At 38.5% G+C, this 24,949-nt stretch overlaps 1 protein-coding gene across 1 annotated transcript; it reads right to left on the reverse strand.

The window, feature by feature from the left end:
* Nucleotides 1-134: 134 nt before the first annotated feature.
* On the reverse strand, nucleotides 135-24,348 carry LOC140228622 (ras-related protein ORAB-1). The gene is made up of 7 exons (XM_072308872.1): nucleotides 24,187-24,348; nucleotides 13,381-13,453; nucleotides 12,091-12,138; nucleotides 9,551-9,598; nucleotides 4,821-4,916; nucleotides 1,672-1,803; nucleotides 135-639 (listed from the first exon to the last, which is right to left on the reverse strand). The coding sequence occupies exons 1-7, from the start codon at nucleotides 24,207-24,209 to the stop codon at nucleotides 439-441; spliced, it is 621 nt and encodes a 206-aa protein (XP_072164973.1). The 5' UTR covers nucleotides 24,210-24,348; the 3' UTR covers nucleotides 135-438.
* Nucleotides 24,349-24,949: the final 601 nt, after the last annotated feature.

Raw genomic sequence — 24,949 nt, forward strand, 5'->3', positions numbered from 1 at the left:
AGTATCACTTCAGCAAATGTTCCCTACTGGTTGCCCGTGAAACCATGTACAGCACAAACTTTATATGTCACAGGACCTTCAAGTATCCCCCAGAGCAATCGTCCATCCCCCCCCCCCAAAAAAAAAAAGTGAAAGGCAACCCACAACCTACAGTGAACAATCATACGCATACATGTCTATTAACATGGGAAACAATTGACAAACTGGCTTTAGTCTTGGGTGATGTCATTTCTGTGAAGCTATACAACAATGACTTTGATCCTTGTGGGAAGAGGAAAATAATACATACAAAGCTTTTTTGTTTTTGCTTTTTTTTTTCCCCTTCATTTTCCAACAATTTCTGTTTCTTATTCAGAAGTGCAATAAAGCTAATCAAACAAAAGAGGAGAGAAGGAGGGATAGTAGTAGTAGAAGGAGAAGTAGTAGGGGGTTGTAGTATTAAGAGCAGCAGCCACCGCTGTTTGGTTTGACCGGCGTGGTGCTGGGGTTGATGCGGTCCTGTCTGCTGTCCGAGGGTACGCTGCCGGGTCCCATCCTGTTCTTGATCTCGGCGGCCATCGTCATGAAGGCCTGCTCAACGTTGGTGGCGTTCTTGGCGCTAGTCTCTAGGAAGGGGATCTCCAGCTGGTCAGCATATTCCTAATTTGGGTTAAGAGAAGATTGCAAAGCAACAATGAGGGGGTGGGAAAGGGGACAGCGGAACCTGTATATGTATATGACCATCCCGCTCAAAACACACAAAAAGCTGCATATTAGGATTCTCTGTAATGGTCCAAAAAATGTAATTTGGGTTGACTGACTCAAACTTTAAAAGTTTGTCTTACCCGAGGGAGCAATCTTTTTCTACCTTCTGTCAAAATTTGGTGGCTTAATACAAAACTGAAATTGAGAAATTGTAATTTTTTTCAGGACCATACTTTTCTCTTTTTTTTTTTCATTGACACTTCTGCACAGCAAGCCTGAGTGACCCTAATCTTTAAACCTTCTTTTCCCCCTTTACTATGAAACTGCACCTCCTAATATTTCTCCTATCGCAATCACTTTTTAAATGGGTCAGGACGGTCCAATTTTGACAATTCAATATCAAGCTTAGAGCCTACTCTTTTACATTATGTAGAAAAACAGAAATTCATTTGGTCTACTTTTTGTGGATTTTGAGCTGGGCGATCACACATTTTTAAGCCATAACCAATCTAGTTGGAATATTCTTCAGGTTCTCTGTAAGGTCATCTAACTCATGAAAGGCTTTCTAGTTCAATTTGGTGAAAATGAATATTTTTAAGTAAAGTTCATTACTTCCCCTAAAGAATTCGTCAGCTATCAATAAATCTGAAGTTTAAGGCAGGAATTCTAACCTTCCCGTGCACCTATGATATAGCTATCATACCTCAGGTACTTTGCATTCAAGATCTAAAAAAGGAACACTGCAAACGTGCTGTTGTCGTTCCAAAATGATTGCTCCATCGAGAAGCCCATGGGAAGCCACCCTGGATTGATTCTGACATTCAAACGGCTATAAACGACTTTCTTTTACATCCGATACTGCCCACATTTTGAATACACTGTTGTCTTAGTGTCATTGTTTTTAAAAACAACTTCCTTTAAACCATAATATCAAGAACATAAAAGAGACATGAAAAACTGGGAAAGAGTGGGAACCACGTCACTTACCTTGGCTGTCGTGTAGTCGACAACTTTCTTTGTGGTGAGATCACACTTGTTACCTACGAGGAGCTTGTTGACGTTTTCTGACGCATACCGGTCAATTTCTTGTAGCCATTGTTTGACATTGTTGAATGATTCCTAAAACAAAGAAAGAATTAAAAATATTAGACATGTCCACATAACTGTTAGTCATGAAATACAGAAGAAAAAGAAACTTTTTGTATACCAAGTAACTCATACAACAAAGGGTTATGTAATCTACACATGTAAATTGCTCCTTCAGACTGAAACTGTTTAGACAGTAAACACCCTTGCTCTGTAGATATTTAATATGTACATATTTGATTGAAGTTTGATTTGAAAGCAATGATCCCTAGCAATCAAGTGGACTTATACAATTGTAGTTATTTTGAATCTCAAAACTTCCTTTGATTACCGACATTGGTTAACATCAGTGTTTAACTCTGTCAACCACTGGTGTACCATGTTTGAGAGAAAAAACAAAACAAAACAAAACAAACACAGGTCAGTCTTCCAATGAAGCTAAGAATTTGACCATAACTGACCCTATATTTACCATATTTCACCAAACATCAACAGCGCAAAATGTCTCATACCCATATACCTGTGCACCAAATCTAACAACTTGCAATAACCATAATATTTGGGCAGTCTTTTTTTTCTTTTTCTTTTTTGAGTGTGTGTCCTTCGACCCTTGATCTTCCTTACGAATCTTATAACATGTGATTCAGTTGAAAAAAAAAAAGAAACACAAACAAACTCAAGGAATATCGCCTCAGGAAAATTTTGTTGCAGCACAACAGTAAAACTGAAGGGGTAGTTGGATGTTCCCATAGTAATTAGCTTCATAATCATATCAATAAATACAAATCACAGTAATGCCAATGGACCAATTCTGTAATGTATTCAAATCTCATGTATGCCTTGTTCCTGAAAGTTGTCTTTAACAACCATAAAGCCTGCCGGAGGCTTGTCCTGCCTAGCAACAACAAAGTGAATTCCTGCCCATGGAATTGGAATCTAATGGGAGAGAGCAGGTAAATAGGATGCTTTGTTATTAGCCTGTCAGAAAAGAAACACCCAAAAATTGTATTACATTACAGAAACAGTCTATTATATGTGTAAGATGACCAAATACACATGGCTACATACAATCTACAGCTCAGATGATGATAGGCACCTTGATTGCATAATATTAAATGGGTTAGTCAAATACCGGTTACTGATTGGCTAAACACAGTCATGTGATGGAGGTACATTTGTTATGTTTGCCCATGGGCGAACATTCTTGTAAATGTTCTCCCATGGGAAAACATTTTCACGGAACAAATGACAGAAGGCCTAGGACCGCGCGCGCACAGTGAATTTGGCTCTGCGCGATCCGCGAGTGAGCGAGTGCGTTGCGTCGTGCTGGTGGTTGACGTTGACGTATTTGACGTATTTGACTAACCCATATAATATAACAGATGATGACTTTTGTTGTCGGGAACATGTACCAAACGTTCCACCCTCAGGGTTTGAAATGCTATTTCGGGAGGCAATAAGTCCCTCAATAGCATTTCAAACCCTTTGGGTGGAACATAAAAAGATCTCTTCGCTTTAGCTTTCCCATTGTTTGGAATTCCATACCAAGTGAGATACGTTCATGCTCAAATTTACGATTATTCAAAAAGTCTCTTAAAAAAAACCTCCTGCTTAAATACTGATTATTTAATGTCTCCACCATTTCCTCCAGTTGTTTGTGATATGATGTGTGTTCTGTATTGTGCATGTGTTAATGTAATTTGTTGATTTTGCCTACATTATGTTGTATAGAGGACTTTTCCCCCACAAGGCCTCTGAGCCTTCTTTCAAGTTCTCTGTTTATTTCACATTTCACTTCAACTTTAATCGATGGCATAATTTCATATTGTAAGAAAGATTTGATTACAGTAAGTGTATTGTATGCATTGTATTTGTTGTATTTTATTTGAAATGGAAATGAATAAACGAAACAAAACGAAACGAAACGAATTCTGTATGTTCCCTCCCCCGCCAGTCATCATCTATATAATGTACCAGGCATAACACATTTTCTCTCTCTCTGATGACTGCATATCATTTGCTTAGCAACAAGGCAACATCAAGCCATGACACCATCCACTCCCTACTTGTCCCTGCCCACTAAAACAAGACACTGTAAATGTAATCCCACGCTGTAAATCTTTTGCCCCTGTGCCAAGTTACCCCAGTCCATACCGCCCTGCCAGACAACACCCCTTGAGCAGGTCTAGAGTATGCTGTGAAAGATCCCATGTGTGCTATCAACAATGGCAGTCACTAGGAAATGATACTGTGGGAGCTTGACAAAAACAGCATGCCCCACCTGACCAACCCTTTTGGACAAAATTCGGACGAGTTCTCTACTCATGAGGTCTAATCCATTTCCAACTTAACTGCTCACAATGGCAGTCTCCTGCATTCGCTAACTGTAAAACAAGGAATGTTCGCGTGCATTTTAATTTCGCGAGAGCCAAGATTCGCGAAATTAAAATGCACGCGAAAGTTCTTGTCTACACTATATGCATTGAATGTTAGAGGCAACTCGCGAAAATTTCATGCCACGGAAAAGGCCATCGGCTCCAACTGGCGAAAATTTCATGCCACAAAAATATCGTGTTTTACTGTATCTCTCACATGTACTGAAAAAAAAAAAGGAATAAATAAATGTTATATTTTTTATCTTATTCAAATGTTTTGTTTATGTTCAATGTATAATACAATTGCCTACGCGTTTCTACTTGTGTTTTGCTTTTGATATATTTTATTCATGCATTTCTCACTCAATGTCTTTTTGGGAATTGGGGTTTGAATTTGTATTTGTTTGAATGCAGAAATATATCAAACCAAGACCCTCATTTTTCTCTTCTTTTTCATTTTTTGGTTTTGGGTTTTTAAAGGTCCATCTCAGGGACCAGAGGCCTGCACAAAACTTTTTTATCCGCTGGCATGGATTTGAAGAACTGAATAACATTTGGTTGGAACGGGAAGCTTAAAGATGGATTACTAGGTTGGAGGTCATGGAGATATCCATAAATTGGAACACACTTGTATATCAGTAAACCAGCTTATTCAAAAAACGAGAGCAATCTCACCTGATCTGTGACGTCATACACTACGATGATTCCATGTGCTCCCCTATAGTAACTTGATGTGATAGTTCGGAACCTTTCTTGACCTGCTGTGTCCCACTGAAAAGTGACGAAAATGGGAGGGAAACAAAAATTACATTGATGCATCAGTCAAAGATGTATGATGACAAGTGCAGATCAAGCTGTTGCCAGATTATCATATTGTGCTAATGGAAACGGAGACCATGATTGGTAAATTCATATCATACAGTATCTGATTTGATTTCCTTGTACGGAGGAATGTTTTCAAATATTGCAGTCGCATGTTACACAAACCCCATTTTAGCACCATACTTGCATCCCACAACAGTTTGTGCAGACCCCAATGATGTCATGTTAACTCACTTGGGATGATTGTATCCCTTACATTAGCCAGAACAACAATCACAAAACACGTGACTATGATACAGAGATGCACACAGACACACACACAGACACACACCCACACACACATACGTACACAAGCCGGTCAAGAAAGATGGCTGCACCACCATATTGGCTCTGATAATACTCGCTGAAATGCCAGTGTGACCTGACCACAACATGAGTGGAAAGAAAACTCGATAGATCAAACAATACTAAAGGCTCTTTGCAATATTATCCCACATGAATTACGTAGTCAAACTTCCTCCTCGCTTGGTATATAGCACGATGATGATATTCCTCAAGTTCAGCCTAATTTCCGTAAACCAATTCTGGCTTCTCCAAGCAGCCCTTCGATGGAAATTATTGAGGTCATCAGAAATGCTGATCATGCAAAATGTATTTCTTGCTCTTTGTTTGTATCTTCGTTTGGTGTTTTCTTTTTTTTTTAAATTAACATGTCTGTTTTCTAACACGATGCAAAGACTGAAATATTGTACATTCTAACAAAGGCTCTGCCAGTAATAAGTAAAAGAATGTCATTAGGTCAAAAAAATTTAATTAAGAAAGCTACAAAATATACATTCTCAAATTGAATGTTTTTTAAGGGGAAAAGATGGTAGAAAGAGATGCTAACTCACCCCCTCCCCCCAAAAAAAAAAAAAAAAAAAATTTCAAACTTGAATTCTAACATTTGACCAGACACTTGAGTTTTCCACTAGCACATTTGTGCAAACCGAGGAAAGCATTCACAACCCTGCAAAAACTGTAGAATATGAGTGACTTTTCTGTCAAAACTTCAGACATTTCCAGGTATTCAATACAGCCTGAGGCACTGCAATCCTTTGAATAGGGCCGTGACGCGAGAAAAGGGCCCTTAGGGTATTAAATACGGAAAATGATTTTTCACCACCACATTGTAGAAGGAACTCTGAGGAATTTAGATATGCAGACCTTTTTCTAAAATTCCAGTCCTAAATGCCCCAATTACGACATTGAAAAAACATGTTTTGTCTAAATCCTGTCACTTTTTGATGCGTCTATGCATGTGCACACCGTTAGCTTGTTGATCTCTTTTTGCACGTATTGCTTTGTCAAACTTCCGCGCCGTTTTGTGGCGTTTGCGCGCAGCGGCTCTAAGGGCCCTTTTCTCGCGTCACGGCCCATATATATTCATTGACATAATCTAAATAAATTATCACTAATACTCTGAGATACAGGGAAAGCCTGGCATCAAGCCCAAATCTTGTATAGAAACTATTAATGTAATTCACCCCGACATTTTCCTACTCATATTATGGCCTATCATGGCAACACAATCCCCATGTCTTTGTCCCCTTTTATCTTGACCAACTCGCAACTAAACGCACTTCAGAGGAAAGTGCAAGTATTCCCTACTCAAGTGTTTACATTTGCATGCCCGGGCTGATGTGCAGTTCCTTTCTTGCATTTTTTCCTGGTACTTGGTTTGAGATGCATTAGTTGGTTCACCTTTGCACTACCTTGTCCCAGTTATAAAGTACAAGTCTGTGTGAATTTAAACTCCTGTGAATTCCTCATGACCTTTTACCAAAGCCAAGCACATGGCTGTACTTGGAAATCACCTAATAAACATTACCAAGAGCGTTTCACAGCGTAACAATGACTCGTATCTGCAATCCTGTGATGCGATACATTAAACTCACATTCATTCTTTTCTGCGAGAGCATCAAGTGTAAACAGAGCACATATGTGTGTGTGAGTGTGTGTGTGTGTATTATGCATTCGTGTGTCTGTGTGAGTGTGTCTGATGTGCATGTGATGTGTGACTGATGTGTGTATGTGTGTCTGTGTTTGTGGTTGTCTGTGGTGTGTGTGTATGACTGTGGTGTGTGTGTGTGTGTGTGTGTGTGTCTGTCTGTGATGTGTGCAGTAATAGCAGTCTGGCAAACTGACGTGCAAGGATGATTTACATGAAATAAATCAGACACGAAACCTTGCATTGAGGAAGACAATACTCTCGATTTGACAGTGCCCCAAGGATGCAACGAACGCCAGCGGGATCTGCTATTTCTCAATCAGCAAATGCCCCAGCGGTGAATATCATCCACACGTCAGTTCTGATGACATGTACAGAGAATGACGGGAAGTGACTCCGTGCCAATTTGCACAGACTGTTCATGAAAATGAACCCTCAAAGACAAATTATGCTGAAATCCAACATGGTAGGCACCTCATTATGCATATGGTAGCAGTTATATAGAGATTATAACGCTGAGCAGTCTCCTTTGCCATACAGAGGTACATGTACAAAGCATGAATGGAGACTCGAGTGTGCATTATTCACAATTACACTGCAAAGTTGCAACAGCAAATCCATCATGCCAGGACACTTCATAACTTATGTGCCTTGCCTCCCATAATACAAAATCATTTCCTAAACCACACACACAGATATAGTACACAAAGATACAAGGGACGCTTGCTTGTAGCATATGTATGTAGATCATCGTCAACTGCATCTGGTGTGTAGCATGTACATGTATACAGTAGACGCATGCACGCTTTGTTTGCTTTCAGATGACCCTGTAATACTGTCGATGGACGGCTCACAACAAATTCTCAAGCCCAAGTTGCAGAATGCATGCATTCTGATTAATAGTAGACTTGCAGCATGACAGAGTTATGTTTGAATAATAAAATTGTAAAGTGATGCCTAGCCCTCGTATGGCTGTCATTGACCAATTGGTGGAAATATTTTCTAATTCCATCACATTTTTTTCAACATTCAGAACAATCTATTTCAGCAGCTAGAATAGCTTGTACTCATTTCTGCCCGGAAATAAATGTGCCATGGGATACACAACTTTATTTCCTCACAAACCCAACTGCAAGAGATGTCTGTCTATTGTATTCAGGGGTTCACATAATTACGATATAGAAGAGACCTACGCAAATTAAAAATCTATATTTGGGATGCAAACATCCATTTTCAATCTGACATATATAAAGTCCTCCCTAAGATCTCTATCTACATGCTTTACTTATTGGTATCAAGGAAGCCATCAACACAGGTAAATATATGCCTTCTAGTCTACCACCAGGTAGTGCATCCTCCCATTCAGCTTAGGGTAAGGGATTAGGATTAGCATGTGATTGAATAGCCTAGGGTAGAAGAACTGCAGTTATCAGGTATCATGACATCTAGGCAGAATACCACATGTGCTAAAACAAAGAGGAACTAGAAAAGCACTCTGAGAGCGCAGACCTCCGCCAAGCATGCAGCTCATTTCCACCACTGATCCTGTTCTTCCATAGAGATATCATGATTTTCATCCTTACGTACTTTATAGCATTGTGTGCTGAATGTCGCCCGATTTCCTAATATAGAAACCTTTGTTACGTCATAAACCCTCAGCTGCACAGCGCGCCTCGCCCTAGTAGAAACTAGAGCATGCACTTTAGTGCGCGCATGCAAACCTCAAATATGCGCAGCCTGCACTCCGAAGTTCATTGACACTACCTGCCAAAATATCAAAAATCCTTCATAAATTCCCCAAAAATTCTCAAGATCACTACCAAAAGTTAATCGTTTCTTACTTGTGTCATTCTAAACCTTTCCTGCAAGTTTCATCCCAATCCGTTAACTACTTTTTGAGTTATTTTGCACAAGGACAAACACACGAACACACAAACCAACGGTAACAAAAACATAACCTCCTCCCTTGGCGGAGATAATAAACCACACATGTCATAAGAGACCAAAATGGCTTCTCAATCTCAATAATCAAGGGAGAGAGAGAGAGAGAGAGAGAGAGGGAAAAGACTGCGTGTGAAGGAGGGTAAGACAACAGACAGGTAATCAACTTCCAATCTCGGCTGTGTCCCTGAAGAAGATTTCCATTCACATTCCCTGGCCCGCACTGAAGTCACATCACACAGCACACTGCACATTCAAACAGAATAAATCATGCATGCACAAATAACAGAGAGAGCTTGGTATGACTGGCTTCTATGATTTACCTGCAGTATGTCGCTATGGCCGCACGTTCAGTTTGGCAAAACAAACATTCATTTTGCCCAAATTACATCGTCCGACATACAATGTATCCATATGACCATGGTAGTTGCTTTCAGACTGTTCTTCAGCCAAGTCTGTTTTACTCATGGTTCAGCAAATCACATCACTGGCTGAACAGGAATTTTATATTAACTGCATGGTCATGGTCTCCTCATTCAGTGCCAACTTTAAATTAGTTCTATTTCTGTTCATATAAGATTGTAGCTGATGCAGTTTTTACATAATACAAGTAATGCAGCAAACACAAAGCATGACATATACTAGTACTTACTATTTGTAGTTTGATAACTTTGCCGTCTAACTCTATGGTTCGTATTTTCTGGAAAGGGAAAACAAAAGGATAAGTAATAACAGTAATGCGAATCATCAGAGAAATTCTCATAACAGTAGACAATGGCATATAGAAATATTCAAATTCTATGCAGACTTCTAAAGTAAAGGTTGACCCTGACTGACAACATGAAAGCCTGTTGGAAGGCTTGCCTGATATAGCAACAAGTGGAGAATACAAAGTGGACTCAAAGTACTGAAACACACTGAATATGTACAGGTGGATGGATCAGTTTGTTCGTATACTCTCAAAGGAAAACTAAGGTGGCCATGAATTTTGATATATGACTTAGCCGGTTGATTTCAAAGCAAAGGCTTTCACATCAATACCTTGGAAAGAAACAATTCATCAAATCAATTTCTTTCATTCTTTTTTTTTCTAAATTCACATCATCATTTCCACAAGTACGCCTGCACATGGCTTGCTAAATTGCTATTAAATTCAAGCAGCTGCTGCCACTTTGTTAGGAATGAATTTTTAATGTCTGAGATGAGATCTGCCTCTGGACAACACAGCCCCATTACAAGGCACAAGTAAACCTGTCTTCAGAATTTACAACAAATCTGACACCGTGTACCCCAATGTACCGCTCCCCAGATTTTGAATTGCCGTCAGTTCATATTACACGACTTAACAAAAAAAAGCGAAGGAATGGAAACAATCCTCATCACGCTGAATGCAGGTAATCAAAGATTTCAATTTCTTGCTGTCCTTTTCCATTTTCCTTACCCATACATGTGGGGATACTACTTCCGTAAATATACCATCAAGTAGAGAAACTTGAAGTGCAAGAAGTATTGTTATTAAGAAAAGGTACAGTCATTATGAATCCGACATTAATGGTAGTTGCAGTTTCACACAAGGTTGCTCAAGAATTTGCTGGCTCTTTGCATCATATGGCTACAATTTTTTTTTCTTTTTGCTTTCTCTCTCTTTCATACTTTGTCTTGATCTACATGGACTCAATTTAACCCTATTCTAACTGGGGGGGGGGGGGGGGGGGTCAAATTGACCCCCCCCCCAGACGTTTTGCGCCACGATTCCGCAACGCGCAAAGATTTTGCTGCGTCGTTTCATGACTTTTTTCATTGAAGTCTCCCGCATATTTTGAGACCAAATTTGCAACGTCTGGGTACACCGTTCTGAAGTTATGCAATGTTTTGCACATGCATGTCAACCCGAAAACCGCTCGAATTCATGATTTCGTGTGCAAATCCAATGCAAACTGTGTGGTTTTTTTTTTTTTAATTGATATAAATTACATTATTTCAACTTTTAACCATTGAAATATATCAATTCTAATGTAGATAAGCTTGAAAAAGTGCCTCCAACAAATTTTGGCAAAAAAACAATAGATAACAAAAGATCGAAAAAACAATAGAAAACAAAAGATCGAAAAAACAATAAAATACATAAGAAATTAACAAAAGAATAAAAAACAAATGAAAATGATTTTGATTGCACTATTTTTTTGCAAGAAAATGTTTTGTAGCTGTGCTATAATCAGTTTTACAGGTGATCAAATTCCTTGCAGGTCAGTCTCCTATTTTACTTTTACACTTCTCCTAACAGTCCTGCATACATCGGTATTACTGAATATTATATTGCTCACTAACTCTTGGTTCAACATGTTGGAAAACTAAATTCATGAGGACGGCACAAATTATGTACAATGTTCATGTAGTGAGATACCCCTTAAAAACTGGAGTTGGTCCATTTTTGGGCAGGCTCCCACCATTTTTTCTCAAAATGAAGCCACTATGACGTGAAACATGATCACGGTAAATCATAATTTATAAAGCCTAACCTATGACTCATAAAAGAGATATTATTCGCAAAGTATTAATGGTGAACATATTCTGAACCTACATGATGCAAATTTGGACAATTTAAAAGAACAAAGCTAATCTGAAGAGAACATTCAACATCATGTTCAGAGATACAGTAGATAAATCTTTCATTGTTTGATAACCATAACCTAGAACAAGTCACCTGTTGCACAGCCCCACCATGTATTGGCAGTAATACATTTACCACATAGTCATATTACAGGGCTACCAACTCTCACGCATTGAGCGCGAGACACGCATTTTGGTCCTTTCTCACGCTAAAACTTTATTTCATTTGCATGCATTTCTATTGATCTCACTCATTTTGACTCCTAAATTATAGCATTGGCCTATGGGAGTCTCACTCTCAACTAGTTTCCAGTGTTGGCAGCCCTGATATTATGCCCCACATACTAGCCATAAACTCTGTCTTGTAGCCTGTGTGTGTCATTTACAAATACACCACATACGTACACTACAGTGTACACACAAGACATCATACCCACTGTCTAAATGCAGTGTTGTGACAGATGTACCAGTTTACCTATAGATGCCCTTTTTCAAGAGTTCTACAGGGTGCATAAATTACATGCATGTCCTGGTATGCCCCTCAAAATCATGCTGAATGTGAAGGATGGCAATGATACTCACAAAATCTACGCCAATTGTGCTGATGTAGCTTTCCGTGTATGTATCATCCTGAGTGCAAAGCAGAAGAAATATTTGTTTACAAGTTACTGTAGTTCATAATTATGAGGGGACAGGAAAAAAATCACACCATGTATAGTTGTGCAATACATTAATTCCATCTATACAAGAACAGTTGAAGAATCCATTTCAGAATTAATATTTACATTCAAAATAGAAACACATACAAGACACAGAGATTTTTCTCTTCCCAAGCTTGCATGTTTTGATCTTAGCATTAAAGGAATGGTACGGTTTTGGTCGAGATGGGGCTTCATGTTTCCAAACGTTTTTTTATGGTAATTTTTTTAGATAAAAAAAAATGGTTTCGAAATGGCTAATAAATCCAAAACAAAACGATCAAAATAAAAGGAGGGATCCATCTTTTATTAGGATCGCTTTGTTTACTTTTTTTTTTTATATCTCAGCCATTTCAAAACCGATTTTCGTCAAATAAACTTTGAATTCCTCTTAGAATTGTATGCTCTGGAACATTTAATAAAGTGTTTTTTTAAGTATCTCACAAATTAAAAGCTGAATCCTCACCCCAACCAATACTATACCATCCCTTTAATATACTAGTAGAGGGAACCACACTGTGAAATAGATTTCTAATTTGTAAACCTTGGGTTCTTGTTTCCTCATTCACAACGCAGTCTCTCTCATTGCTCTGGAACACAATGCCAAAGTTTGCATTACACCAATTACAGTCTTTGAGTGGATGGCTTTCGGTTGAGAAATGCACACAAGAGAGTTTCATAACGTATCAAACATCTTCCCAGGGACCAGGAAAAGATTGGCGGCTGCAGCCAAAATCCATACAGAACACAAGGTAACAGTCTGACAGCATGTACAATCCACAAAACAGGAATGCAACACACATGTTAAATCAAAGGTTGTATATGCCATATATTTAGCAAGTCTCATTTTTTACAAATTGGGGCTTCCCAACAATTTTGTGAGTGGTTAAATTCACAATTTATTAACCACTCGATCTATGTAACAGGATAGATCCTTTCAAATCTTTAGATACAAATTTGCTGAAAGTACATCAAGTTGACAAATACAAAGAATTATAAATCTCCACAGAGGTTGGTTCTACAGCTTATCTAAAAAGAGAGTACTAATGGTAAATCTATTGATGAGGTCATGGAGAAATTATTTACAAAAAATCTTATAACACTTCATTATAAACACGAATTATTGTAAAATTCATCGTCATATAAATTGTACAAAGAAATAAACAATACTCACTGCAAACCGTAACAGAAGACATGACTTTCCAACACCAGAGTCGCCAATTAATAGAAGCTTGAACAGGTAATCACTGTATGGTAGATAGAAATAAAATCAAAGAGCAGACATTAATACTGATACAGAACTGTCTTCTGAGAAAGCATTGACAAGATCGATGTCGTTACATATTTGGCTTCTTTTGTGTCAATGTGTATGTGTGTGTGTGTGTGCTACACAAAGAACACAGAGAATAGTTTGTATGTAACCTTTCAAAAACTGGACTGTATTCAAAACAAATTAATTCTTTCCATTAGTCTAAAACAAGGTCATGAGTTTGTATCATCACCAAACCGTCAGATGGCAGACTGATAAACAAGATGGATCATCATAACACACACACGCACACACACATCTACAACAAATGCTGTATGTTGGTATACGGGGTACTGCGCAGTATATGAAATGAGGGGCTGAAAAGTGAATGCTCGAATAATCTCAGCCTTGTGAGTCACAGGTCCTCCTTAAAAATAGCAAAAACCACTCCACTCAAGTGAACCCTAATCAACCACGAAGCGCAAAACCAGAATGCATTTAAGGAGAAAAACACCATCCCTACGAGTCTACGAAACCAGTCGATTGCTCCCTGATCTGCAATTGTATGTCTTGGGAGAAAGAGCATGCAATTTACACTCGCCAAGTCTCCTTCGATCATAATCAACCAGATCCTACAGAAAAAAAAAAAAAAAAACAGCACCACAAAAGAAAAAAGGCATCCAAAACAATGTGTGAATAGTAGTCACTGCGAACAAACTACGATCTGCATCTTGACACATGTAGTGGCAGCTATATGGACCAGTCCAAATTATGGCTAGATATTTCAGGAAGGCCTTCAGCTCATGCATATATACACATACACATTACATGAAGCTTAAAGGGACTGTACAGTACTGGTTGAGGTGGGGATTCATGTTTTGAACATTCCTAAGTGAGATAATGAAAAGCCTCTTATGAAATATGAAAGAGCATGTAATTTTAAGAAGGATTCAACGTTTATTTGATGAAAATTGGTTTCCAAATGGCTGAGATATCAAAAAAAGTGCTAATAATAAAAGGCGACATGCCACAACTGTATTAGGATCTCTTTGTTTCACGTTGTTTTTGGACATCTCAGCCATTTCAAAACCGATTTTCATCGAATAAACTTTTGATACCCCTTAGAACTGCATGCTCCTTGACATCTCACAGAGTGGTTTCTGAATATCTCGCAAAACGTTAAAAGCTAAATCCTCACCTCGACCAGAACTGTACACACCCTTTAATTTAAAGCAGATGCAAATCACAATATGCAACCTTCCACAGAATGATTCACTTCCACATGAACACTTGCATACAATCAAAAGTATTTCTTTCTTTTTTTTTCAGGCTGATTGCTGTCGATGATCAACACCACACCAGCATTTTTTTTTTTTTTTCATTTATGGCACGGCAGTCGGAGAATAAAGGGATCGTAGAGTTTTGGTTGAGACCTAACATCAGTTTTCTGTCATTTTTCAGTGAGATGATGAGAAACCTCTTCTAAAATATGAAAAAGCATGTAATTTCAGGAGGAATTCAGCATTTATTTGATGAAAATCAGTTTTGAAATGGCTAAGATATCCAAAAAGAGCAATCCTAACAAAAGGTGGGACCCACCATTTGTTATGATCACTTTGTTTTACTTTGATTTTGGATGTTTCAACCATTCCAAAACCGATTTCCATCAAATCAACTTTGAACTCCTCTTAGAATGGTATGTTCTATACTATTTCATAAGTGGTTTCTTGGTATCTCACACGAAGTTAAAAGCCCAATCTTCATCTCCGCCAAAACTTCTTCTTTTTTTTTTTTTTACTTGCACGTAGTTAGTTTTTATGGAGCAATTGCACAGCACACCGCACATCACTGAAAAGTACGAAGATTAACACCTCATTGGTGGACTGTACAGGAAAGGAAGAGGAAGAAGAATACTATGTACATTGAAAATCACTCTCTTTTTGCACGTTTGTATAGATTTACCAAAGTATGGACATGTTTGTTCCACAATCTCAATTGATATTTGCCCCCCCCCCCCCCTTTTCTTCTCTTTTTGAGATAAAGAGGCATGTCTGTGTCACAATGTACATCCTGTCCCGGTGTACGACTCTGAGTCACTCCGTCGATTCAAGATCCTGAAAGCAGTGACCATTAAACCACAGCATCACATCCTCTGGACGCTGACCCATAACTAACCCACCACAACAATCGTTAATGTTACAGATGATGGATCACTTCACTTCATAAAACTGCAGCATGATGTTGAACTTGTGGAATATTTCACAATGTGGAAACTGTTGCAAATTTTATGCTACAATAAAGCAGAGACAAAATATTCCCCCCCCCCTCCAAAAAAAAAAAAAAAAATGCAAACATCATTATATGAACATACATATTCCCATTCACGAAACTATAATCTATGACTGCAAATATATACATTTTTTTTTTTTTAAGTGAAGTTGGCCCAGTGGGAAAATAAATTGTGCTACACTTTTCACACAATTTACACCTTACACCCAATGCTAACTGCATCAAACCAAGCACTTGCTATCTGAAAGCTGCTTTACCAAAAGCAAAATATCAGTGAATCAAAACGCAGGATATTAAATCATGAAATATTATACTCACAGAAGAGTTGAAACTATGCCCTACTAAACCACCACAGATGTCAATATGCTTCCAAAACATATAATTCTACATGATCATGTCACATTCACCCTTCACACCATGGAAAAGACTGAGATAAGTGGCGAGCAAGCATCCATATTTTTGATCTATTTCCTATTTTTCTTATATGTGGCTTACTGTATCTGACCACTTGGAGTGCCAAATGATCAGTACTTACAATTTCACCATTGCAGAGTTTTGGCATGTCACTTTTCCACACAAATGTGAAATTCCTTTTTATACAGTATTAACATTACAATACATACATTGTACCCTCTGACCAAGAGGGTTTAGGCCAAAATGTATAACTGACCTTAGACTTTAACTATTTTCCTTTAAATTCTAAAAAAAAAAAAATTGGGTACTCATAAAGTGTCACTCAGCAGACCTTTAATGTGTACACTGTATGAAGTCTTCAGTCCGTTTTGTGTATTTGAAAATCTCACCTACTAGCATGTCTAGTATGATACCTCAAGTTGCATACCCATGAAGAAACAGAAATTGCATGACCAATCCTTAATTTCAAATATTTACCTTTTTTTTTTCCTCCAGTAATATGTTTACCAAGAACTTTGCGGGGTACTTGGCACGAGTGGTATATAGGGAAATATCAAATGTGATTACAGGTGCACCCTCAAGGCTCAACAGCCAAAAAGCTCATTTCACATGCTGCTGCCAACAATTTGATATTCCACAACGAGCAAAAAATCATGCACACATATAGATAAAAACAAATGAAAAGGTATCCATCTCAACAATAACTGCTGTTGTATTTAATTCCATGACATTTGCTCCTGCTACAATTGCTTTCATGAAATTTCTGCACGCTATGCCAAACATAAATTCTACCCACTAACATAACCCTAGAACCATAATCCTCGCATCAAAACTAAACCTAAAACCCTATCACAACCCTAACCCTTTAAGTTCTAGGGGAAAAAAAAGAGACTGGAGCAATTGTCCCTAACCCTATGTTCTTGGAGAAAATAAGACCGGTGCAATTGTCGCAGGAGCTACAATGTAATGGCATAGAGTATCACCAGCGTTGCACATTTATGGCGAGACTAAACTAGCTGCTACCGCTATATTGTATGTTTTGCACTCTCAGTGTATTGACAAAATAAAGATCACAACAAAAGAACAGCAATCTAGTGATGTGAACTTGTAGTCTTCATGACCCAAGGATGCGAGATTCTTTTCATGGCAAATGTTTTCATGCAATCAAAGAATACCATCCCTCACAAGCAATACATGTATCATCCGTATCTTTGTAAAGACAGGTACCACTGGTACTGTATGTAATTTCACTTGACTCCAATAACATATCGCTTTGGTCATCAATCAGCAACAACTGCAATGACATCGAGACCAAAGAGATTTTTTTTGTCACCTGTAGTATGAAATGTGCAACATTTCAATTTGTCCACAATAGAAGAGAAGGGTCAATAAATGGCATGCCAAATATATGCATGTGCACACTATTCAACAATTGAATTCAGCCCAGGGTGACCTTGGAACCCTAATGTAAATTGGGACAAGCATACCATATAGCGTCCTCCTCTCCAATCTCTTCTACAATGTGTATCTAGTTATCAAATGACTCACAGCAAAGGTATTGTGTCAGAAATCTTGGGGGGAAACTGATATTGCATTCACTTCCATTACCATAGTAAACAACAGCATACATGGCAGAAATGTACAATTAGTCAGCTAACAAAACTGCTTAATTAAGGTGCAAATTCTTTTACTGATACCTCTATGAGCACATTCAGAAATAATTACATCTTCTTGAAAACTTTCATGTATAAATAGCATAAATGTTCTCGACCAATTGTATAACAGAATGTCATGTGTAGATACACTGTAAATGTATTGGAAAAAGGAGGGCTTAAAGGGTGTGTACAGTTCTGGTCGAGGTGAGGATTTAGCTTTTAACGTTTTGCGAGATATTCAGAAACCATTCTATGAGATGTCAAAGAGCATGCACTTCTAAGGGGTATCAAAAGTTTATTCGATGAAAATCGGTTTTGAAATGGCTGAGATATCCAAAAACAAGGTGAAACAAAAAGATCCTAATAAAGTTGTGGCATGTCGCCTTTTATTATTAGCACTTTTGGGGATATCTCAGCCATTTGAAAACCAATTTTTATCAAATAAACGTTGAATCCTTCTTAAAATTACATGCTCTTTCATATTTCATGACAGGCTTTTCATTATCTCACTTAGGAATGTTCAAAACATAAATCCCCACCTCAACCAGTACTGCACAGTCCCTTTAAACTTCTTCAGGACCAGAAATTTGTCAATCCCATCTCAACACAACAATTTTTATTACTGTTGTTGTCAAACTACTTGTAGTAGTACCTGTATACTTTGAGGCTTTGACTGTCTTTCACCGGTATGAAAATGTGTACAGTTGTCTTTAAGCATGTGTGCATGCATACACATATGAATGTTTGTATTTATATTGCATACTATGGCATACTGTACAATGTATGTGCATGTAACATTTCATGTATGCACATGAATGTATGCATGTACTAATGTACATAGCATAACTAGGGAAAACCATGAGAACTACAGTATGCAATCTGCCATAGGATAATAGTAAAATCATAACATTCACGACACTAGCCTTTGTGTACATGCATCTATTGACTAGAGCACACAAGCATTTACAATGTACAGTCCCCATGACTAGTGTAATATTCCTGCATGCACTACGGTACAGTGCCATACAAGTGTGTACCCTGGCTACATGTATCACTTACAACTTGTACATGTGCTTACACAGCAATAGCTACTGACCTATGAGCACTTTTTTTCCCCAACCAGCAGCACTCTGCATCATATTACTTACTACATGTCAGCTACAATGTACTGATGATTTCAGGGTGCCCTACATGTAAATCGGGTCTAGGGCAATTACCCCCTGGGCAAATACCCCAGACCCTTTCCCTGGCCCCGAGTATTAATCCTGAACCTTATCCTAACCCTACTCAATTTTAAATATTAAAATATTTATAAAGGCACATATAATAGAATGTACTGTACAATGTAAGTCATTTCCTGATGGATTAGACAAACACTCGAAACAGAAAAAATAATTCTTGTAATGTCCTTGGGTCCTATGACAGAGAGCTACAAGTGTACAAAGATCTAATATTAAAACCCTAAATAATTGTCATATCTGAACTGGACTAACTATATTGCAGAATGCAGAGTACATTTCTACTTATCCACTATAAAAAAATAAATAAATAAATAAAAAAAAAAATTCCCATGGAATGCTCCTAGCGCCCGTTTCATAAAACTTGTTATCAGTGACAACTGCCACATTTCTACGACAAATTTGCTTTCAGCCAATCAGATGCAAGGATTTCAGTAGCTTATCACAACTATGACAACTTGTCACTGATGGCAAGTTTTATGAAACGGGGCCCAGGTCTATACCTTTTGTATACACTGTGCTCACTACAAAAGCAGGGATGCCAACCTTGTAAACATGTTTAAGATCGAAAACGCACAAAACATGTTGGGAGTATCAAGGGGCCTAAAGAAAACCCCTTGGGAGCCGGATGGGTCAAGTGCCAGCCCATCACAACCGTATTCATGACAACATATGAATCATTACGCCTAAAATTTTGAGGGCTAGTGTTGCAGACGAAATTGAGATCTTCAAAATTGACACAGTAGGAACAAAAAAAAAATTTTAGTTTGCTCAGTAAACTCAACAGCTGGCATGCTCACAAGCTACTGAAGTTTCAAAGGCATGTTACGATCAGTTACAACTGAACCACAAACATACACTGCAATACTTACTACATGATATACACTAGCATGAAAGTATACCGGTAATATAGCTAGCACATGACACCCAATCACAGTTCTATGCTCATTTGTTGGGTCTTGAAGGCAGAAGATCATGGGACATACATTTGTACAAGACAGTATGCTACATGTACGAAAACTTGTGAATAGGATGCAATCAACACCATACGGACCACACATTGTAAATCTCTGTGCATTTTCACCATATCTTCCTTATGAACTTTCTTATGCTTCTGTGTCACACAGTAACAATGCCGATGTAAACGACTCTACAACTGTCGCTACTGATGCACTAAGTATTGTCTTCTTCCCACCAGACAGCTTTCACTTCACAATGTACAATGTAAGTGCTGCAGGATGGAGTTTAGTGGTTGTGCTGTAGAACTTGCCATCTTGTCTCTGAGCAGTTTTGCACCAAAGACAGGTGTGGGACACACACACACACACACACACACACACACACACGTTTATACCCTCGCTTCTGTCTTTTAGACCCAGTTTACAGTGAGTGAAGGGCCGGGCTCGGCCACAGCCGAGCCCGGCCTTCGTTTCGCTGTAAACGCGCAATAGGCCAAATGTGGTATTAAATTCGGCCGCGCATTTGGCCAAGCTCTGGGGCCCGTTTAATAAAACTTGTCATCAGTGACAAGTTGTCATAGATGTGACAAGCTACTGAAATCCTTGCATTAGATTGGCTGTGAGCAAATTTGTCATAGAAATATGGCAGTTGTCACTGATGACAAGTTTTATGAAACAGGCCCCTAGGTAGTCTCGGCCGCGGCTTTGCTGCGGCCGAGCCTGGCCTTTTCTCACTGTAAATGCAGACTGGGCCAAATGCGGTACCAAATTGCAACTGGTGTAATCCCAATAATAGTCGTTTGTTTACAAGCAGAGCGCCACTACAATCAAATATTGAAATGTTTGAATTTAGCCCGGGCCGAGCCCGGCACTGTAAACGGACAGAATTGCAGGGCCGAGAACCGCAATTGAGGCCGGGCTCGGCGGCGGCTCAGCCCAGGCTCAGTCCGGCCCTGCACTGTAAACGGGGTCTAAGTCAGTGCATAAAAAGTCTATGCACATTTGCATGGGAACAGACAGGGGTGCAACTTCGGCAGTTGAGTACATGTACATTAAATTATTGATGTCATTGATGACTAGGCAATTGTGGCAGTTTACATGTACATGTACAATGTAGACACCAAATACTATGAGTGGGACTGTAAGCAGTCCCTAACCTTGCGATTTGAAATGGACATACAATCCGTAATTCAATGCCAGGTCAAAATAATGCTTTAAGGTTCGAAAGCTATTGAATCTCTCAAAAGGTCGAGGAAATTCTGTGATCTCGCGGATCGAGAGCTACAGAATGTTGATTTTTAATGACCACACGTTGCCTCAGAGACGACAGCCACTATACAATGTAAGTATGTCATGCACTTGTAGCAAGCATTCATGCACCCAGTAAGAGATGCACATTGGCTAGCTTACCATGCATCCAGTAAATTTGTTCAGTACAGGTGTATGTGTACTTTCGGTTCTAGCCATGCATAATGATATAGTACTGGATGCATACATTTTGTAGCTTCATGTACTGGATGCATGGTTTGCATCTATGGCAAGCCAAGAGGAAATGCATCCAGTAGATTTGCCATCAGGTTGGTGTACATGTACATGATAAAAAAATGGAGTTCAGACAAGAAATGTATCCCTTGTTCTACAACACAAATGATGCACAAGTCTTTGTGTACATCAGTAGGAACAGTGTGAGTGCAGTATCTATGGAATCTACAGTAGTCAAAACCCACTTCGCCTCATCATGGGTTAAACATCCCATAGTTACCTTATGCACATCATTCCTGCTGATGCACTCAGGGCTGTGCATCATTTGTATAATGATATGCAATAAAGAGCATGAAAACTTATATAAATATACAATAAATTTTGGATGAATTTACTACCAAGAAACCACGATTTAAAAATTGAATTAAATCAGCAAGGTTCATAAAATTGCAGATGTGCAAGAGATCAGTAAACTAATTCAGTAAAACAGTATTATGACGTACAGGTCCAAGTGTGTCAGTCGGAATTGTGTGCATAAGGTAACTATGGAATGCTTAACCCAAGAGGCAAAGCCACGTGGGTTTAGGCTAAATTCCATACCGTAGTTACCGCATGCACACTACACATTCTGACTGACGCACAAAAAGACAGTGTGCATCATCTGTGTTATAGAATGGGGACAATTTTCTTGCCAAAAATCCATTTTTCTATCATGATACCCGATGGATGCATTTCATTTTGGCTTGCCATAGACAAAAGCCCAAAAATCGTGCATCCAGTAATTACTGGATGCATGATTTTTCAGCCAATAGGCATCTCGTACTGAGTCCGCGAACACTTGCTTAGTGCGCAAACCTTTGTTACAAGTGCGCGATACATGTTTACCACTGTGACACAGTGTGTGGCCAGTAGAAAATACACACACAGTTCTCAATCAATGAGATCGCAGGATTTTCGCCACCCATTCTATAAGTTTGTATGAGATTATCAACATTGGTCAAGACTACTGTATAAGCCAAATATTTTGGGAGGTTTTCATTTTCGCGAATTTTGCAAATGAATGTGACTTGCACATATACCTTTCTCCGTTTAGTACTGTACTCCAGGATCGCGAATTTAACCACTCGTGAAATTGTAAGGTTCCAGTCCTGATTCACAAAAATTTAGACTCACTAAATGGTGTATACAGTATCATGTAAGCTCGGATTTGACATCTGTGGTGTAAATGCAAGTGTACAGTACTTCCACGGCACTAGTTCCAGTTTGATCTACAAGATAACAGTTCAGTGAGTTAGACGGGTCTAGAGACAAGTGTACACACACACACACACACACACAAAATGATTGTTCTCGAATGAACATGAAGGAAATAACTTTGACCCTGCCAAGGATATTATTCCATATCATCCATGATATTGTATCATTATGTTCCTGGGAGAGATGTTAATATTCATGAAATCAGTAAATGAACACCCATGCCAATCCACCATGCACACGACAAGGAAACTGTGTCATTGTGAATGGTCTAATATAATGCTAATGGTGCTCATCAGACCGCCTACTGAAAAAAAAAAAAAAAAAATTGCAAAAGACCCTATTCCTACACAAGTAGAAATTAATCTCTTGTCTTGTTCTTTAAAGGGACGGTACAGTAGTGGTGGAGATGAAAATGGGGCTTTTAAGTTTTTGCAAGATACCAAGAAAACAATTATGAAATAGTAATAAGTACAGAGCATACCATTTTAAGAGGAATTCAAAGTTTGTTTGATGAAAATCGGGTTTGGAATGACTGAAACATCCAAAAACAATGTACAAATTGTAAAATAAAGCGGTCATAATATAATGTGGGTCCCACACTTAATAAAATCGCTCTGTTTTGGGTAGGCCTATCTCAGCCATTTCAAAACCAATTTTCATCAAATAAACATTGAATTCCTCACGGAATAACATGCTCTTTCATATTTTATGAGGTTTCTCATTATCTCACAAAAAATGTTAGAAACTGCTATAAAATTAGGTCTCAACCAAAACTAAACTTATCATGCTTATTTAGTCTATATAGAAATCTAGTACGATCCCTTTAATCTTTAATCGTTAATACATAGCGTAGGTCTAGAACTAATAGGACAACCATCTCATCTTTTTTTCCAACCTTTTACACTGTATTTAGTGCACATTCTTTGAATATTGATCTCCTAACTGCTTACTGACTAGAATAAGACAAATGTAAACGTTTAAAATAGGTCTATCCATCTTTCTAGTTCATGCTATCGCCTCTCCTGGATCCTGCTGTGTGAGTGTAGGCTCTGCATAATTGATGGTTGCACCACTAGTGCACTACATTAGCCACTGCCACCACTTGCAACTTGACTTGGCTCAGAGCTAGTTTAAATCTCAATCAATGCAGTTTTACATTTCATATCTTTGTGGCAACCTGGTCTACAACAATGAAAGAACAAAGGTCAAGGAAGTAGTCTAATTTATACCCTGCCTCATCAATAATGCACAGTATGGAACAAACAGGAGTGTTCCCCTTTTTGGTTCAACCATGAAATCACGAGACACACCGGTTAAAGATGGCAAATCATGCACAATTCAATAGCCAGTTTCATTTCCATGAATTCATCACAATCAGAAACATGAGTAACGAACAAGTAACTCATCGCCCTTCAATCCCATTTTACCCATACTTACTACTCGGGATTCATTGTGGACATGGCAGGGTAAATCCACAAGATTTAGAAATTTTCTTGAACTCCTTCAAATACGCAATATAATTGGTAAGGTTATTCAGTTTCGCCGGTGTATTCAATCGAGGAAGTTTCAATATGGCTGCCTATACATTACGAGGATCGCATTCATTTTACACGGGATCTGTGTGCGTGCGTACTTGACACGGATAGATGGGGGATGGACGTACGAATGCGAAAACGGGCGTACGTACGTAGTATCCGCGCAGCGCAGCATAGAGATAATGTTGAGCGACTTTTACAAGGGGGTGTAGCCATTGGACGGAGGTGACGTCATATGAATACGACGTGGCAGAGCATTGCAATCAGCTGACATAAATAATCCTGTGACGAAGACTATTTCACAGGAAACTGGAGGTTGAGAACATGATTATTTCCCATGTCAGTTAACCTGTTTAATCTTACAAAGAATAATGTCTATGGCATGTCAAAAGTAGTTCCTAGATAAGGAGAATTAAGCATGGAGGACTATTTGTTTTAATAAGAACTAAATGCCTTTATCAGGCTTTGTCATGTTGAAAAATCCCCCACCCGTTGTTGATCATGCAGGTGAAAACTTAATGGGCTTTGTCAGAAACCGACTTCGGTTGCTTCTATAAAGTATCCAATAGTTGATTTTCAGAAGAAACTTTGGAGTTAAATATAATAAGTGTTGTTCTACATAATTGGTCTATGCTAAAGCTGAAGTGAAGACGAGATAATCACAA

Source organism: Diadema setosum, chromosome 1 (assembly GCF_964275005.1).
Source record: "Diadema setosum chromosome 1, eeDiaSeto1, whole genome shotgun sequence".
Lineage (NCBI taxonomy): Eukaryota > Metazoa > Echinodermata > Echinoidea > Diadematoida > Diadematidae > Diadema > Diadema setosum.